The sequence below is a fragment of the Pteropus alecto genome, unplaced genomic scaffold (genome assembly GCF_000325575.1).
Source record: "Pteropus alecto unplaced genomic scaffold, ASM32557v1 scaffold33, whole genome shotgun sequence".
Taxonomy (NCBI): Eukaryota; Metazoa; Chordata; class Mammalia; order Chiroptera; family Pteropodidae; genus Pteropus; species Pteropus alecto.
This window is the reverse complement of record NW_006435762.1, coordinates 10,332,016-10,352,514: the sequence shown is the minus strand read 5'-3', so window position 1 is coordinate 10,352,514 and position 20,499 is coordinate 10,332,016. Positions and strand designations below refer to the sequence as shown.

Genomic DNA, 20,499 nt, shown 5'->3' with positions numbered 1-20,499 from the left:
TTACCATTACTGTTAGCAACCAAGTGAAAAACAGTATACCCAACACTTCCCTTTTCAAGTGCATTAACTTTGTATCACACCAAAGCCATCGTTTTCTAAATACAGCTATCACTTTGAGTAATCAAACAAATAAAATTGTTCTTGTTACATTTTAGTCAGAGAATTAAGCAAATTTAGATACTATTAGATCAGATTCATCCTCTTTATCTATGAAACTGGGACTCACCCCTTTAAAACTGGAGAGCTACCCACAGAAGAATACAGGGGAGCCTTGTGCTTTTAATTGCAGAAAAAATCCGTGAGAACTGGATGCCTTGAGAAGTTTCCACTGTTCTAGGAAAAGCTATACAGCATAGAATTATCAGATCTTGATTCCAGTACCCTCTGAACTTCCCAGTTCTAAATGATGCTAAAACCGAGTCGCTTGGGAAGGCCCACCAGAGAGAGTAACGTTAATATTTGACTCAAAAGCTACTTTCACCTTGGCTTTTCTAACATGAAAACTGGAGAACTACATGCCAGAAGAAAGCAGAAAGAACTGTGACATATTGGAGGAAAAAAATATGTAATTTCTTGCGATCCCAATACCTACATTATTACCTCTGTATCAGTTTCCTAGAAATACTATGGCAAAATACCACAAACTGAGTGGATTAAACAACAGAAATTTATTGTCTCACAATTTTGGAAGCTAAAAGTCCAAAATCAAGGTGTCAGCAGGGCCATTCTCCCTCTGAAGATGCTTGAGAAGAATTTATTCTAGGCCTCTCTCTTAGTTTCTGGTAGTTCTTTGGCTTGTGGCAGCATAAATTCAATCTTCACATGACATTCTTCCTGTGTGTGTGTCTGTCTCTGTATCCAAATTTCTCCTTTTCATAAGGTCATCAGTCATATTGGAGCAGGGGCCTACTCATCTTAACTGATTGTATCTTCGATGACCCTATTTCCAAATGAAGTTACATTCTGAGGTACTGAGAGTTAAGACTTCAATATATGAGGTTGGAGAGGACATAATCCATAACATCCTCCAAAGTAGAGAGTCAGAAAAAAATGGTATTTTGAGGCTGTGCATTTTTCTTTTCTCAGCCTCAGCATTCAGGGCATCTGGGTCACACAGATTTTTATCCTGAAGGAAGATTCTCATTTGATAGTATGTTTTTTAATCTTGAAAGCATATCTCAAGGCAGAAACACTATATTTTTAATCCCTAAAATATGTAGTTCTTTTTAAAAATTATTATAAAACCCACAATTTATATCTCAATTTGCAACATAATTTACATCATGACATATCTTTAAACAGGAAAAGTTTTAGCATTCAAACACCTTGGAAAGAATTCTAATTCGGTCCAATAATTTTATAATTAAGATTTCTGGGCAGAAAATTGAGTTATCATTTTCTGTCCAAATGTCTAATAAAAAATCGTAATTTTTAAGTGGAACATTGTCATTTTATGGAATAGAATGAAATTACATTAAGAAATGAAGACAGTCATTGAGTATTATCTATGACATTCCAGGCATTATGTGCATCTTTACAGTTAAAGAATGGATATTAAACAATCTTGGAGTAAAATATAGAGAAATTCTGCTTCGAGTTTGTACCAAGTCAATCAAGCATAAATTTGAACAACTTTATCTTAAGATGAAAGGAATTTATACTTGGCATTTTCTTCCAATGAAAAAATAAAGCCAGTGTGCCACATCTTGACATTTACTTAAATGTTTAAGGAATGTAGTTCTTATATATATATTACCACAAAGTGAACAATATAGGAAATATTTATCCCTTCCAAAGTCAGTCAAATGATGAGTTTTTTCTCTACTACCCTTAAAAAACATATCAATCATCTGCCTCATAAAAGTTCTAAATTATAATTTTTGTCTTAAGTATTTCAATTATTTTTTTGACTTTGTTTCTACACTAGCATTAATTTTTGATCATTCAGTGATAACTTCAAGCTAATAAAACCCGTGTGCCCCCATCTTGACATTTACTTAAATGTTTAAGGAATGTAGTTCTTATATATATATTACCACAAAGTGAACAATATAGGAAATATTTATCCCTTCCAAAGTCAGTCAAATGATGAGTTTTTTCTCTACTACCCTTAAAAAAACATATCAATCATCTGCCTCATAAAAGTTCTAAATTATAATTTTTGTCTTAAGTATTTCAATTATTTTTTTGACTTTGTTTCTACACTAGCATTAATTTTTGATCATTCAGTGATAACTTCAAGCTAATCAAATAAGGATGTTTTCCCTTTTTTTGCCATTGACATCCTAAATTATTTTTAATTCATCTGTAATCTAGATAGATAGATAATTCCTTGATCTTCTCAAACTATATTAATAGATGGTAGGTAGGCCAAGATTACTGCTAATATCCTTGATTTTAAAATGGCAAATATATATTACACATAGACGCATATATCAAATGCTCTGAAAGTAACTAGACAATAGATATTTTAAGATAGCAATTATATTATAGGACAAATAATTACTAAAAATTTGCAACAATAAATTGTCTGTAATCTAAAAAATCTAATATATATCAAAGTACAAGAAAGATTCTCTTCTAAAGAGCAAGAAAAGCAGGGGTCCTTGAACCTAATTCAATATCTTAACTGCAAAATAAGTGTAATATTTGCAAAATACATATTTATGAAGCCCAAGTAGCCATGAACCAAATGGCATTCCTCTAGAGACAATTTAGGAATTCAAGAAGTAGCTTTAATTACATATTCCAACAAAAGGCAAAAGTTGGTTGAATTATTTAAGTCTAATTTAAGTCTATTTCTCATCATGGCAAAATTCTTCCTAAAAATTCTTTGTTTTATAGGCATTATGTTAAAGAATATTATCTTTTCTGGGATGCCAGGGTAGCTTACAAAACAGAACAGAGATCCCACCAGCCCTTTGTGACACATTCTGTGACTGCAACAGTCAAGGCTGTGCCATGATCTGACCTCTCTAAATGCTTTGTGTAGATTTATTCCTTTAGAGAAATTTCCTAAAAATCTGAGTCTTGTTATACTGTAGTGGTGTGAATGGCATTGTGCTTACCATAGAAGTATCAAATCAGGGCTTCATAGTAGGTGCCATTTTATTCTAACTGTTTTAAACAGCCTCACCTCCCAGGGCCCAAGTAATCTAGTATTCATAAACATCTTCAATTCCCTGTGAGAGCCTTCCAGCTCAATAGGTTGTGATCATCAATCGGGTCTCCTTGAGATAGATGGAAACAAATACTTACATAATATATTCCATCTTCTATCTTCAGGAAATTCCATCTGATGAAATTAAGTTATTCTCAACCCCACCCTACCCCCCAGAAAGTTTCTGAAATTGCCCACTATTTAAATTATGTCTCAAACTACCCAACCTGCCAAATAACTGGGAGCTAAATAAAAAATAATGAAAGCCTCATCAATAGAGTCAGCACATGGCCTTCAAGTCCAAAGAAAGGTATAAAGAGGAATAGGGAAGAACCTGGGCCTGGGAATGACAGAACCTATGTTTGAATCCTGGTGTGGACAAGGTCTTACCAGCTATATTAGTTTCCTATTGCTGTTGGAACAAACTACCACACATTTAGTGGCTTAAGACAACACAAATTTATTATCTTACAAATCTGAAATTCAGCAGTCTTAACATCAAAGTGTAGGCAGGGCTGCATTCCTCCTGGAGGCTCTGGAAGAGAATTCATTTCCTTGTTTACTTTTAGCTTCTGCAGGGTACCTGGAATTCTTTGGCTTGTGGTCCCTTCTTCCACCTCCAAAGCCAACAACAGCAATGTCTAATCAAATCTCTCTCTCTCTCTCTCTCTCTCCACATACACACCACACACACACACACACACACACCTCACACACATTTTCACATACATATTTTCACAACCACTATAATAGGTGTTATCTTAATTTAAACACACAGATTCTGGAATCCAAACCTTCATGTGCCTAAGAGAATCTTTTAAATAGGGTTAAGAAAATTCACAGAGCAGATACCCCCTTCCGAGCCAAGGTATGCTATCTTCGAAGCCCATGTGGAATAGTGAGACCCTTTATTTTTAAGTCTTAAGTACACACACACACACACACACACACACACACACAAACACACACATACACTAAAATCTAATTTGTCTTCTTCCAAAAAGTGAAAGCCTCCATCCATCCTTCTATGCTTTTGAAATCATGTTCCCTCTCAGCTTCAAAGCTTTCCATATAACCCTCAAGCCACCCCCATCAACTGGGTAACAAATAAGGCCCTTTGTGTATGCCAAGCATTTGTTTTGCATTTGCTGGGAAAAGAACAAAGGAAAAGAGAGCTCAAAACAAACAGGAAGCGCTGAGGACAGTTTGGAGGAGGAAGGAACGTTTCAGAGCCAAGTGTGAATTCTCGATTCACTCTTTTAGTAATTTATTTATTCTGAATGGTGAGAAGCAGATATAGAATTAAATTAATACTCACTAGTTATTATTTGTTACAAATGTACTTCCTATATACAAGTAGACAAGTCCTGTATAATTTGCTTCTAAAAGAAGTGTAGGAGCAAATGACTAATTCCTAATTGTTTGTACAATTAGTAAAAAAGACATGTATGGCATTCAGAGACTGTTATCCACTTCCTTCTATTATAAAGAAATCATAGTGGGCCTGGAATCCCTGTCAACGTAACAGTAGCCTGGAAATTTCTGTTTAAATATTCAGATATGAAATGTGTGGCATCCTCGCCTATCTTGGCTGCGTGACATGCTTAAACTGTAGGCATCAAGCCAGGTGGCTTTGCTCTGAAAGCCACTTCTTCCCCCCGACTCATTCAACTACTTGCTAGCCACAGAGCACTCTTTATATCTCAGAGCATCTTAGCATTGGAAAGTGGCTCCCATCTTCTCAGGAAGACTCAGATGAGATAAACTGACACTTTCGGTCCATTTTATGATAAATTTACTTTATAACATCCTCTATAAAATCAATATCTTTGTATCATCCTCCGTTTTATTACCGGTGGTTTTTCCTCTTTCTGTCAGTGTATGGATATGATTCTTGGCTGAAATAGAAAGAAGTAGGGAAAATAAATCAACAAAAAGGAAAAGAAAAGCATCATGCATTGGCCACCAAAGAATGGAAATAACAGTCGTTGAGTAACTATTTGATTCCTGGCATTTTACACATCTGATTTGCAAATTAGTATCATACCTAAAAGACTGACTATTAATTCCACATACCTTGTATCATACCTAAAAGACTGACTATTAATTCCACATTTTTCAGATAAGGAAACTGAAACTTAGAGAAGTCAAGAAACTTACTTCAAGTCGCACAGCTAAGCAGTGGTAGAACCAAGTCTTTCCACTTCACCATCTACATCCAACCATTGTGCTTTGCAATTAAAATCAGAAAACAGGATCATTGAGATTAAAGCTTGACACACTATCCTAAGGATCCCACAGGACTGCTTAGCTCAGGAGGACTGACGGTGCAGTACTAAAAAAAAATCCTGATTGTGAGTTCAGTTGAGCCTCAACCCTGCCTTGAGTGCAAGACGGAAGCAGATGGAAGAGAGTTGAAATATCAACAAAAATCCTTACCAAGAGAAAAAGCTGGGAGATCAAATAGGAGGAGTGATGTAGTCGTGTAGACAGTGCCTGGAAGGGTTAATTAACACAGGAAATTCTCTGTCACTCTGGTGGCTTTCCTAAGCTAGCTGGGTGAAGAGATCCTAGTCCAGGAAGCCACCGGGCCAGTTCAGTAGCCATCCTCTCAGCTGCTGAAGCTGGCAGAGAGATAGGGCTGGAGGGACCTTCACTAATTGGAAACTTCCATTTCTTTCTCACAAAGAGCTAGCCAAACACCGGTTACTTGCATTGTAAGAGAAAGAAGAATGGAGAGTTTCAAAGCTTGCCTTTTTAATTCTCATTTGCCTCGTTTGCATTTGAACAGATTATTCTATCTGCTTTCATTACAGTATAATACAGTGTAATCAACCTGCTAGGAAGTAAAAGTCTAACCGTTTTATGGTTTGTTATATTGAAATTTAAATTTGCATAATAAACAGAAAAGGCATTAGCATGTGTACCTATTCATCAACTATGGATTATAAAACACCTCTCTAGTTGAGCCCAAACAGCAAGCCATTCTGATTGAACTGCTTAATTAAATAAAAGATAATTAACAACATTCCTTTATACTCTGTTTACTTTAGTCGTTCAAAATTAAAACACAAAGACATTCAGAAACTTTACCAAATTATCCTCATAACTGTTTCGCAAGCATATCTCTGAAAATGATAGATTGACTCTTTGGAAAAACTGCACTCTAAAATAACCTCTCTATAAATAAAGCAAAGCAATAAAGTAAATAGTACCTGAACTCAGATTCAATTTTTTCATTTTAATTTCATTCAAAACTTCATCACTAGTGAGGGAGTCCAAGTCCTGCTTTGTGGATTTGTACCGTGCAAATAAAGGAGAACATGCAGCAAACCACATCCTCTAAATACAAACAGTCTTTGTAAATCAATGGTGAGCTAACTTAATCTGGTACTTCTAACCTACACCACAAACACAAAAAAAATCCTTCTGTACCCAACTGAAACCTATTTTTTTAAAAAAAACAATTACAGAGCACTGAGTGGGCTTATCTTAACCTCTTTCATCTCTCATAGTATTGACTACAGGCTTAGATCTCCTTGACCTGAGTGAACCCGTCTCTCAAACCCAAACCAAAGCCAAAAAGTTGGAGGCCTCATCAAAAACTTCATCACTCAAGAAAAAGGCTGATGGATCTGACCTCATCGGTGCGGATGCTGAGCAAAGGGGCCAGACACTCCGAGGCCCGGAGACATCATCCTTAGATTTAGGTGAGGCAATAGCTAGTGTCCGCTGCTGCTCACCCTTGCCTAGATATAACAAGGAGGTTCCACAAATGACATTAAAACCATGGGCAAAGGAGTAGAAAATATCAATTCCATGTGGGAAACTAGGCAGGACACACTTCTTTTGTGTTTGGATTAAATGGCAGTTGTGGAGCTCAGCTTTGCATAACTAATGTGGATTTGTTCATTTATTTATTTAACCCACAGGTCATGTGTTCTTGATAGATGGCAGGCACCATATTAGGCACTGGAATTACAAGTAAAAATTAGACATAAATCTTGCTCTCTAGGAGCATTTGGTGTAGAGGGGGAGAGAGAAAGAGAGGGAGGGAGAGAGAGAGCACACAAACAACTCTAACACAAGGCTCAGGAACAACCAGAACAGGAATAAGTAAGATGCATGGAGATACGTCCCATACAATAATATCAGCTACCATTCATTGATGGATTACTATGTCTAGGACTGTGCTACATTATTTACATATATTGGCCCATAAATTCCCCACAACTCTTTGAAATATGTGAGGAACCAGGTTTTCAATTTAAATGGTTTGCCCAAGATCTCAGTGCGAGGAAGTGCTGGAATTTGAGGCTAGCTCTAATTAACTTCAAAGCCCTTATTTTTATCCACTTTATATCTTCGTGAGAAAGAAAAGCTTAATCTCAGCTTATGGAACCAGTCAAATTAAGCTCTCCTTTTTCAGGACAAATAAAGGTAGAGATATTTTAGAAAGCAGAGGGAACATGTATCATCCAGGCTGTGACTGTCTAGTGTGTATGCGTATATGTATGTGTGTATATTTATACATAAAATTAGCATATTATTACCTCATTCATAAGGTTGTGAAGATTGAAAGGGATATATATTTGAAATTGCTTAGCCTGTAATATGCATATGTTAGATGATCATGAATTAATGCATTGATTTCTTCTATAAACATTTCTCCGAATACCTAAGTGCGTTCTATACCATGTGCTAGGAATACAAAGATAAGTAATATCGGCTATCTGTCTTACTTAAGTTACATACTCTCTCTTAGTAAGTTTGCAATCCAGTGGGTAGATAGAAAAATGATTAAGTGATTATAATAAAATATGCACTACTGTAGCCTCCCGTATCTGCAGTTTTGCTTTCCAAGATTTCAGTTACCTGTGGTCAACTACGGTCTGAAAATATTAAATGGAAAATTCCAGAAATAAACAATTTATAAGTTTTAAATGCTGTTCTGTTCTGAGTAGCATGATGAAATCTCAAGCTGTCCTGCTCCATTCCTCTCAGGATGTGAATCATCCCTTGTCCAGTGTCTCCACACTGTATATGCTTCCCACCTATTAGTCACTTAGTAGTTCTCTCAGCTGTCAGATTGACTGTTGCAGTATCACAGTGCTTGTGTTCAAATAACCTTTATTTTACTTAAGAATGGCCCCAAAGCACAAGAATAGTGATGCTGCAATTTAGATATGCCAAAAAAAAAAATCCATAAAGTTCATGTAAGTGAAAAGTTGAAAGTTCTAAACTTAAGGAAAGAAAAAAAAAATCCTATGCTGAGATTGCTAAAACCTGTGATAAGAAAAAATCTTCTATCCATGAAATTGCCTAATTTTTAAATTAAACACTATTATAAGTGTGTATGTATACGGGAAAAAATAATATATATAGGGTTCAATACTACACACAGTATGAGGCATCCACAGGGACTCTTGCAGATAAGGAGGGACTACTGTACTGTATGTGCTGAATAAAGGGAAGCCAGGTGAGTTACTACAAGAGCACCTTCACAGAGCCCCTGGCCCATCCAGGGGGTTGTAGATGGTGTCTTATAGGAGGTGCTATGTGAGCCCAGTCTTGTGGGATGAGTAGGAATTTGACAACTGAAAAATATGGATCAGAGAAACATGGGAAGAAAGGGGCAGGGCATTTCCGATGCAGAAGAGAAAAGGATCACACACAAATAGACAAACACAAAACGATGTCTTTTCAAGCAAATGCAAGTATTGCAATAATATTCAAGTAGTGAGAAATAAGTCTGAGAGTCACTAGGGGTCAGATAATTGGAGTTTGGGGATGCCACACCCTTAAGTTTTGGAAGAAGGCAGGGTTGAAGGGTTATACACATAAAAGTGACATCAACAGACTCTATTTTAGAAAAATTCTTTCTGGTGGATATATAGAGAAAGATATGGAGGCAGAGAGACCAGTACAGACATCTAAAATAGTGACAGTGGAGATAATGATAAGGAGACAAATTCAGAAAAAATTAAAACAGGATTTGTGGCCTGAGTACATGTGTGTATACCAATAAGGAAGACATATAGAATGTGCCAAACTCTGTGATGAGGAAGGAGTGAAAGAGGAAGTCAAAGTAGAAACTCTTGAGTTCAGTTTTGAACCTATTATATTTGAGAAAACTGTGAGACTTCTCTGTGGAGATGTCCAGTAGACTGTTAAATGATCTAGATAGAACACGGGAAAAATTGCTGAGCAGGAAACGGAGATTTGAAAGTCTGAAGCCTATGAATGAATATCGCAGTCATGGGTGTAGATGAGGTCATCCAAGGATAAAGAACGGAAAGAGAACCCATACATATTTCAAACCACTTGCATATACAGGATCCTCTCTTCCCTGCCCTATTTCTCTTTGAGGTCTGTCTCTTTGGAGGAAAACTTTATAACTATCTTCAATACTTCCTCATCATCAACGTGTTCTAGGTTCATTCAATTGCATGAAAGAATGAATGAAGTTTATACATTTGTATAAGGATATATTATTAAATACGTTAAAATAAAACACAATATACATGTAAATGAAATGGTAATGTCTCTGCTTTTGAGAAAATGTCCTATGTAAGAGGTCATAAAAATATTTAATTTAAAGAAATTTGAAGGACTCAGATTGCAAACCTATTTTTTATAAATGAAAAAAAACTGGACTCCAAGATTGTTTAAATGGTTTATTTACAATCACACACTTGTTAACAAGAGAGAATGCAGCCATGTTCTTTATCTGTAAAAATTAAGCCACGGGAAGAAAATTGTTCTAGCATTCTCTTAGCTTTTTTATTGCCTCCTTTCAATCTCTATGCCCATTATCAATTCCCTCCTTTGGTGAGGAATTAAACAGTCTATATAAAAACTGTGAAATGTGCTCTAGTTTCTTCTCACCTTTTATAGCAAGGCTTATCTCTTTAAACAGAATTTCTTTCTAGAAACATGCCACTGCCTTAGCTTGAGGCCAATAGGGTTGTACTCTACATGCTCATTCCAGTGGGATTCCATGGACTCATACAGAATTTAGAATGCACATATAGCTCTTGAAATAAATTCAGGTAAAATAACTTGATAGTTTAACTGTAAAAGCAATCTAATTTCTCTTAATAGGTCTCATTTTTATTTAGCTGCACATGTTTTAACTTTCATGTGACCTTAAAAAATTGGTCTTGGGGTTTAAAAACATTGGTTGAGCAATATTTACTTTTATAACATTTCTCAATCTTAATCAATCTCTCTAATTCTCTCTTGCACCTCATATTCTCCTTGTCTCCCTTGCCCCCTTCCTGTCTTCTTACTAGATATTCAAACACAACTGGAAAAATGGGATGATGTTAAGTTTCATGGAGATCGAAATAGCAAGAGTCATCCAATGGCAGAGAGAAAATCATGTTCATCTAGAACTGGATCGAAAGAACTCTTATGGTAAGATATTTTAATATGAGAATATAGCCATATCTGTGTTAACCGTATGGGTTTTTCTCTCATGTACTGAACTAGCCAGTGACTTAAGTCAATCCAGATACTTGGTATACTGTATAACTCCCTATATATCAATGTTAATTATTGTTGCTTCTAAAACTAAATTATTTCATCTAAATTGTCAAAAAAAAAAAAACCCAGCCAGTAAGGATTCTGGTAGATTCATAATTCAATACTTAATGTTTGTTGATAATTTTCTGAATGTGTAATTAAGCTGATCAAAGTAGGTATACACATGCGTTTATGTATTGTGTATTCAATATATTAATGAATGATAGTTAAAGTAAATGTTTCTGGTTATGCAAGTAAATTTTTCTGCCTTTCTTAATCATCACTGTCAGATAATGCTCTATTTAAGGGTAATCTATGTATGCTCACTAGAAAAGTTGGCCCCCTGAATTTTACCATGTCTTTAAAGCTTCCTAAAGAACATGTTTTATTCTCCTATTGCCCCCTTACATCTGTATTTATGACATTTTATATTCTGTATAAAGATCAAATCATACCTGAGACACTTTGTGAGAAGATCCTCTGCCCCAAAATAATACATTTTAATAAAGCAGAATTTTCTGTAACAAAAATGGTATTGCATTTATTTACTTTTCGCACATAATTGAACTGAATTCTAAATCATTCAGAGAAAATAACACCTAGCGCATTTCAGCCACTTAAATTCCAAACATGATCATTATAATAAAAACATATAAAAGTTATCTTTTTATCAAAATTCTGGTGAGAGCTTTGTTATCCTGTCTCTCCATGATCCAAATGAATTATGTTTCTTGGCTGGGTTTCTAGATGAATTTGTTTCTTGATGTAAATTAGTTTCCTTCCTTCATCTCTTACAGGTCCTCAGAGCACAGATCTCAGCCAGAACTGAGTGGTGGGAAAAGCGCCCTAAACTCCGAGTCAGCTTCAGAGTTGGAATTAGTGCCTCCAACACAGGTAAGAAATCCAGTTCTTCGATGAACTCATCTTTTCTAATTGATAATTTATATCTGCAAATTTTTATTTAAATTTTCACAAAAAAGTTTGAAGTATTCTATTTTATATTTCATGTGCTTTTTTCCCAATTACAGTTGACATTCAATATTATTTTGTATTAATTTCAAGTGTACGGCATAGTGGTTATACATTTATATAATTTACAAAGTGATCCCTACCCCCGATTAGCCTAGTACCCACTTGGCACTATACATAGTTATTATAATATTGACTATATTCCCTACGCTGTATTTAACATCTCTATGACTATTTTATAACTACCAATTCGTACTTCTTAATCCCTTCACCTTTTGACCCAGCATCTAATCCCCCTCCCATCTGGCAACCGTCAGTTTATTCTCTGTATCTATGAGTCTGTTTCTATTTTATTTGTTTTGTTTGTTCTTTAGATTCCACATATAAGTGAGATCATATGGCATTTGTCTTACTCTCTCTGACTTATTTCACTCAGCACAGTACCCTATAGGTCCATCCATGTTGTTGCAGAGGATAAGGTTTGATTCCTTTTTATGGCTAAGTAATATTCCATTATGTATATGTATCACCTCTTCTTTATCCATTCACCTATTGATAGACACCCAAGTTGCCTCCATATCTTAGCTATTGTAAACAATGCTGCAATGAACATATGGATCACACGTCCCTTCAAAGTAGTGTTTTAGATTTCTTAAGATTAATATCCAGAAGTGAGATTAATGAATCCTTCTTTGTCTCTTGTTATAGCCTTTGTTTCAAAGTCTATTTTGTCTGGTATAGTATTGCTATCCCAGATTGTTTTCTAAATTTCCATTTTCATAAAATATCTTTTCCATACCTTTACTTTCAGTCTGTGCGTGTCTTTCGATCTGAAGTCTCTTGTAGACAGCATATGTAAGGGTCTTATTTTCTTATCCATTCACCAACAGTGTTATTCAGTTGTTTCAAAGGGGTTCAGAACAGGCCTCTCCAAGATGTGGCTAGAAATCTGTTAATGAATTCACTGTGTGCTTAGCACTTTTTCCTTGTTCTACTATTTATTGTACCATCATTTTACAACATAAATTCTGTACTACTCCATTAGTAGCACTATTGATATAACAACACAAAGAAGAGAAAATTACATCTTGAATGTTCATTCACAACTATATTTTGTGATACAAGGTATTTACACATCAGGATCTTGACTGTCATATGAAAAGAAATTTCATGCTAAGGAACAAATAATTATAGTATTAGCAATAATGATAATAGTAGGAGTTACCATTTGTTAGTACCCACTAAGTATTAGAGACTTAACTATGTGCTTTTCATTATAGCTAATACTACAATAATCCTGTGAATTATTATTAGCCTCACTTTAAATATTTTTAAAGGGTCTCAATGAAGTCAAAATTCTTTTTCTGGAAACCCAGCTAACCACTGGTGGAAGGAGAGCGTGAACCAGTCCTGTGTGTCCACTACTTGACTCCACTCCAGTGTAACCAGCTTGTCAATAATTGGTTATCCCCATGGTTAAGAATGTGCCAAGTTCACTTCATAAGTTATATAAATGAAGAATCACTATGTTGTACACCTGGAACTAATGTGATATTGTATGCCAACTATAATCGAAAAATTAAAAATATTAAAAAAAAAATGTGCCAAGAAGGCCAAATTTAGCCTCAATCTTTTCATTCACTCAAATACTGTACAAGAGTACGGCTGGGATCTAAAACCACAAAGATCTCTTAAGAAATGTGTCAATATTTATGCACTCTACAATCTAGCTGAAAATATGTGGAATGAAGTTTGCTAGATAAGATATTGAAACTAACAGGGGAGATATATTGTCTGAGGTGAAATAAAGGGATAATTATGATAATAGCAAATATTACTGAATGCTCTATGCATTAAATTAGGTCATTAATCCCATTTTATACATAGGGAAACTAGTGAAGCACAGTGAGGTTAAGAAAATTGTCTATGTACCCACAACCAGTAAGTGGCAGGGAGAAGAAGGAGAGATATAAAGGAAATGGAAGGCCTTCAGAAACCTTTCTAGGCCACTAATAGCATCCGCACACACATCTTACACTCCACAAGAGAAGAGTGGACATTACCGCTCCCAGAACTCTGCTGGAAAACAGGTCAACTAACATCCAGAACAAATAACCCTGGGAAGCTTAATGAATTGTAAATGTAGCATGAAAATGTTCTTTTCTCCTCTGTGTTCATTCTAAATGTATCTTTTTAAAAAGCAAATTGATAACATTTATTAGAGAAATATTTCTTGATAAGTGCATTAGAAATTTGGACTTGACCAAAGTAATTGGTACTGTTTCATAAACTGGAATCCTTGAAACACTTTTATGTAGCAATAAAACGTTTGGGCAACAGGGAGAGACTTGGCACAGGTAGGCTGTTCTACATGGAGCCAGAGGAGGCAGAGGATCTGCTGGGGTCCTTGGTTGCCGTGGAGACCCACAATGCATGTATCTTATTATTCTAATGATTGCTACTCTCCTGCTGGTTGTCTGATTTCATCCCACCATTTTGTCCTACCACTTACCCACCCCTGTGCCATTAAGCAAACACAATGTGCTTTGGAAAATTTGTGTGAAATTCCTGATATTGTCCTCCAGAGCATAATTTAAAATGCACTGTGATAGTTCTCTGTCTAGATAAATAGTAGTGAATCCTTTCAGAGGGTTACTGATTATTTGCAAAGAATTTATCCCTTAATTTGTCTTTTTTAAAAAACTGCCTATTTACTTATCAAGATTTGCCTAAACTAAGAAAATTCATAACCACCTAATTTTAATTCCAGTTTATAGTTAAATTAGGAAAATTTCATGAATTTGGAATTTAATCATCTGAAATATTAAGTCACTCAAATGGAGCAGAAGAGAATAGACTGATTAATCGACTTGTAGTAAAAGACAGATGTTTTCACTGTTAGAAGCATACTGCTCTTAAATATATGATCTCTTTACATAGAGATAATATCAAAAGTAGTATAAAAATTAACTTGAAACTGACTTGCGAACTATTCAAGTAAACGATTTTAGCTCACCACTGTCACTTAGATGGTTCACAGGAAAATCCAAGAAATGTTTTCTTTTTGAAGCCAACACAAATTATCATAGGCTGAACAAGTAAGGAGCTATTTGCAAGCCTTGTTTAAAAATCATATTTCAGAATCACAAAGAAAATGAAAGTTCACAATGAGAAGAATTCTTATGTTAGCTCATTATCTTTTCAAAATGGGGAAAAGGAAAACAGTCTAGTCTCTTCCAAACAGTGTTTCGAATATACTAATCAGAGTGGCAAGAAAATAATAAATCATGTACTCTCTACATATTTAAGAATAAAGTTTCTTCACACTTAATCAAACTGCATAATTAGTATTCTCTGGCATTAATTATTTAAAGAAATCATGCAATCTGAAAAATTAGATACCATTTGAAAAACTAAAAAAAAACACAGAAGGTAATGATGTGAAATTAGCTTTTTCCATATATGGGTTGAGATAGTGGTGAGGCAAAAGAAAAAGAATCCACCTTCTGCTAGTCTGGACACTGGAAGGAGTCCAAGGCAGGCTCTCGCCAACCTAAGTTGGACTTCACAAGAACGTGCGGCAGCCAGACTCTCTAACTTTTAGTTGCAATCAGGTAACTCTGATTTTGCTGACTTTGGCACAGCAAATGCTTTCTTCCACATAGTCATAATTCCATCAAGTTCACAGTATCTCAAACCACAACAATCTAAACATTAAGATAAAAGTTCAGATACGTTTTCTAAATTTTAAAGAAGTCACATAAAAAGGAAATACATGTTAATAGCTGTGATTTATTACATATTTTGTGTATAATATGAGACATTTCTAATATATTATTTGAAATGCTTACAATAATCTTGGGAATCAATAGTATCCCCATTTCTCAGGTGCAAAATGCATCTTAGAGAGCAGAAGTAATTTTCCCAAGGTGACATCAGCTGAGGAGAGGAGCTAGCATTCAAATCATACCCATTGGCTTCTAAAGCCCTTATTCTTAACCACACCCCACCTCATATCAGCCACATCGAGTTTATCTACCTAGAGAACTCACAAACCATCTGTTTCCCTTCTCATTGCAAGTCTTGATTATTACTTATATTTATAGGATTAATATTAGTTAAGTGATTTTAAAGAATATTTATCACTTTGTGTCTACGGCCATGCCACCCTGAATGTGCCCAAACTTGTCTGATCTCGGAAGCAAAGCAGAGTTGGGCCTGGTTAGTACTTGAATGGGAGACCACCTAGGAATACCAGGTGCTTTGTAATCACTTTGTAATAAAGTTCCAGAAACTGTGTAAGATAAATTAGGATTGTCATCTGATCTGAAGATATACACAAGTTTTTGCCCGCTCTGCCAAATTTATTCTCAATCTCATCTTAGAATGTTGATGGCTTCCATTTCAATCTATTTCAATTCAACAAATGTGGTTAAATGTCTACTATCCATAAAGTCATAGTGAGGCAGTGAAAAAGTTAGAAGAGAAGTTTGACTATAAGAAGTATCAAGACCTTTATGTCTAAAAGAAACAGTAAGATAGTACACTATAAATCCAGTTTTGCTTATTGGAAGACAGTACAGGAGCCACATCAACATTCCTTTTCCCTTCCTGAACATATATAGTGAGCCACAAATTAGGAAGGAAGCAAGCAAAGATGGAAGAAGGAAGTAAGCAAAGAAGGTAGAAAGTCAAGGATAGCAGGAAGCCAAAAAAAAAAAAAGGCAAGAATACCGAAAGATCATTTTCAGCGTAGTAGGAAATTTGCACATAGTAGGCGCTCAACAAATACTTGTCAAAGTGAAAAAAATAAGAGAATGGTAACCAAAAGGAGAAACAATGCTTGCCAAGTTTAAAAATTTGAAAGTAGCAGCTAATTGTTAAAGGGTAAAAAAAAATAAAAATAAAAAGACTAAGTTTTATTCTTGATCATTTTTGAAGCTAGTTTCAAAAATACTTTTTAGTTATGCATGGTAATAGACTGCCTCTTTTCAAAATTAGTACTGATCTGCCTTGATGTTCTACAACATAGAATTTCATAGTTGGATGGAGATGGGAACCATATGCTCCCTTCCTGTACAAAGCTCTAAGAATTTGCTCTTGACATTTAAGATAAGCTTTTTGTGTGTACTTTCAATGATAAATGTCTGTTGACTGATTGAGGGGAAAAAATCTGAGCATCTTAATGAGGCAAGTGTTTAAATTATCTGTTCTAGTGTAAAAATTCAACTAGTCTTCATTAACCACTGAACAAAAAAGCTCTAAACACAGATATTTTTAAATGAATTTCTAAAATCATACCTGATAAGGGCTAACTAGAAAAATAATAACAAAATATAAGTTTTATTGAATACTTACTATGTTCTGGGCATTTTGTGTGTATATTTACATGAATTATTATACTCAATTATTATATGGATTCTATAAGTGAATATACACTTTGAAGATGAGATTATTGAGGGTTATAGAGATTAAGTAATTTGTCCAAGAAGACCAGTTCGTGATAAATGGTAAACCAGGATTTGGCCCCAGGCATTTTGACTCCAGAGACTATGCTTTTAATGACTATGTTATATTGTTGCTCAAGGTCTGCTAGTTGTTATATTTTTCTTTTCTACAATTAAGCAGATCCCTTTTCCCCTTCAATTTCTTTTGAAAAGATACTGAGCTTTTTAAAAATGTGCTTTGGTGGGAGATCTCTGGCAATTATTTAAAGGCAATTTATGAGAAGCTATAAATGACTGGCATTGAGGTAAGCCAACAAAGTTATGCTAAGACAACCACTGCCACAAATAGTCATTTTTAAATCACAGTCTTGATCATAATCATACTTTTGAATAGAGTAAAATATAATATTCTCTTTAAAGAGTTATTAATTTTTTTTTTCTTTTTCATCACCTAATACCTATCATTTGGAATAATCAACAGTTGAAGAAACTAAATGCTTTCTTCTTTGGAGAGTCTAATACCCTAAAATCCAATTAGCTTAAACCAATTAAAATCTGTTCTTAAAGCCAAGGCACTTCCAGTAGGTGGCTATAACTGTGGAACATTTTTCAAAATCATGCAGAAAAGGAAGGACTGCCAACATCATAGTATATTTGTGAATGCCAACGTCCCACCTCCATGTCCTAATATCAGTAGCTAGAGCAAAAGTTCTTGGAGCGTGGTCCCCAGACGAGCCAGATCAGCATCACCCAGGAATGTGTTAGAAATGCAGCTTCTGAGTCCCTACTGCCCATCTCCTGGATCAGAAACCCTAGGGGTGGGGCCTTGTGATCTGTGTTTGAACTGGACCTCCGGGTGATCCTGATGCCCACTAAAGCTTGAGAACGACTGACATAACTATTGGGCCGCCAAAACAGCTACGACTCAAACTTGTGAGTGTTAATAGTCTTGTTTACCATCCCTCTAGTTACATACTAAGTAATATCTGCAGTTTGCAAGCATTTCTTATATGTGTTTTCCCATATCATAGGGTTGCCTATAATGAAATTAGATATAAAAAAAAAAGAAAAAAGAAAAAAAGCCCTGGTGGAAAAGAATACTGAACTTTACTATGTGTTAAAATCTGAATTTCATTTCATCCTGTCCTAAACCAGCAAGTCTGAGCATACTGCTGAGTTGCCAAAGTTTCAGAATCTTTAGCTGCCTACTATTCTCACCTTAAAAACTGCCTCCGTTTACATTCAGTATTTACCTATATTTTATAGTGTTTATCTTATGCTTCTTTGAGAAAAATTAATGACTTTAAAATGTGAGGTACATAACCTTTGTTTAGTAGTAATCTAAGGCCTTTCTTACAATGTGGAAAATAATACTTACCTAAATAGTAATTGTACTAGCAAATTTCATTTGCATAGTAACATTTTATTTATACTTACTGTTTTAAGTGGTAAAGAGAATATGAACTATAAGTCGAGAATCCTGAGAGATTTTCCTCTTCATTTTGCTCTATGGTGCCCTTTGTATTCTCTGATTCTTAATCCACTTGGGTCATAAAACTTTAATGAAGGTTAAGCTGGTGACAGTAATGGAGTCCTGTTAGATCGGGCTTCACAAAAAGAGATCATATTCCACTGGTGAAAAGTGCCTCTAATAAAAGGAGTTTGCTTGGAACAAAAATACTAATGCTTTCTATTTCTTCTCCCAAATGCCATTCATGACTCATGACATTAGTATATAAATGCACGAAGTTTATTTCTTACCATGTATCCACATTTTAAAATTTACTTGTTTGTTTATTTCATTAATGAGGGAACCAACAGGAAGACAAAAGAGTACATTCCAAAAGCAAAGGATTAAGGAACAGAGACTTATATAGCCAGGTAGAAAAGAAATGCCAAAATAAGTTTGCCAAGATAGATATAAGATTGGTTAACATTCCACAAGACAATAAGATCATATCACCTTTGGGGTTAACTTCTCTAAGAGCTATAATATCGTAACAACTTACCAATTTTAAAAGGTTGTAAACCATCTGCACCTTTATATTTGTTAATCAAATATATTGTGACCCAAGAGTGTCAGATGAGGGTTATAATGGGCTGATCAATGGCCCACAAGAAGATATGTCCACGACCTAATCCCCAGAACCTGTGATAGTTAATTTTACTTATGTTTTTGGATACTGTTTCCTCCCTGCTTCAAATGTCTGGTTTAGGAGCAGGTAGTATCTTCCACAGGGCCCAGAGAGTAAGGGAAAATGCTTATTATGATAGCCATTGAACCTGGTCCATCTGAGAGCAAGGCACTGATGCCTAGACAGGCCTCGGTATGCCCTCATCACTCTCCCTCTTTTCACCACAGGTGTTGCTCTAGAGGCCTCACCCCTGGGCTGCTCACAGGCCTTGCTCTTTACTAGACACCCCACCAGGACATCCTGCTGCCATTTCCCACCCTAAAACCAGGGCTTTGCTAGCACTAACCTCTGCCACTCTGGGCACAGGACAAAAAACAGTTTCCTTTCAAACTCCTGTAAACTCTCCTTAGCTTCCTGGATTGGCCAGGAAGCCTTGACTGAGAACACGTGGTTAGCTCTGGGAATAGAGGAGAGAAATACCTTTAATTCATTCATTCATCTGTTCCTTGACAGCATATTTTCAACAAGTATTTATTGATTATTTATGAAGCACCTACTACTTGCAAGAGATACTAGGGACACAGCAGTAAATACATCAAGGAGGAGAAAACATGTTTTAATAAATTAACCTTCTATCTTTGTTCAAGCAAAATACAGTCTAAGACAGTGGTTTACACTCAGAAGTGTTTATAATAATTACTTTATTATTGTTTTCAGCATACAATATTCTTGAAGGGTTCTTTTTTGATTCCCTCAACCATGTATAAATCTTTTGCATCTTCCTAAAATGAGCACGGCCTCCTATGAGAAGCAATAAAGTGCAATGGTTATGAGCATGCCCTGAGGTACCAGCCCTACTGCTTACTAGCTGTGAGAGTTGGGGCAAGTCAGTCACGCTCTCTGTTCCTCAATGTCATGAAGTCGACATTAATGAGTTATAGTATCTAAAGGACTTAGAGTAGCATCTGGCATGTAGTGAGCCCTGGTGTTGCTACTGTATAATAATAAAAGAAAGAAAGAGGTCGGGGTCCTCTTGAGGACCAGTGATGGTGGAGAAAGAATGAAAAGCAGGTGAGCTGTATAGACGGTAAATGCTGGGCAAAAAGCAAACTTCTGCTATAGAACAGTCGTTTTCAAACATGACTGTTTTTCAAAATCACCGGAGGAACTTTTGAAACACTTTATGTCCAGGTCTCACCCCCAGAGATCCTTATTTCATAGGTCTGGGGTGGAGCCCAGGCTTATTCAAGTTTCCCATAGG

The 20,499-nt window shown here is 35.6% G+C and overlaps 1 protein-coding gene and 1 pseudogene across 14 annotated transcripts in view; both read left to right on the top strand.

Moving 5' to 3' along the window:
* The window catches only part of PEX5L (peroxisomal biogenesis factor 5 like), a 199,162-nt gene that overhangs the window by 127,753 nt on the left and 50,910 nt on the right, over positions 1–20,499 (top strand). For 10 of the 14 annotated variants that reach the window (XM_006910861.1, XM_006910867.1, XM_006910864.1 and 7 more), the window contains 3 exons: positions 6,676–6,870; positions 10,456–10,579; positions 11,485–11,581. In XM_006910861.1, the coding sequence (XP_006910923.1) occupies positions 6,676–6,870; positions 10,456–10,579; positions 11,485–11,581 (416 nt within the window). The remainder of the gene's footprint in view (positions 1–6,675; positions 6,871–10,455; positions 10,580–11,484; positions 11,582–20,499) is intronic. The other 4 variants (XM_006910868.1, XM_025046071.1, XM_025046072.1 and 1 more) reach the window with 1 other exon arrangement.
* On the top strand, positions 15,808–15,926 carry LOC112479051 (annotated as a pseudogene).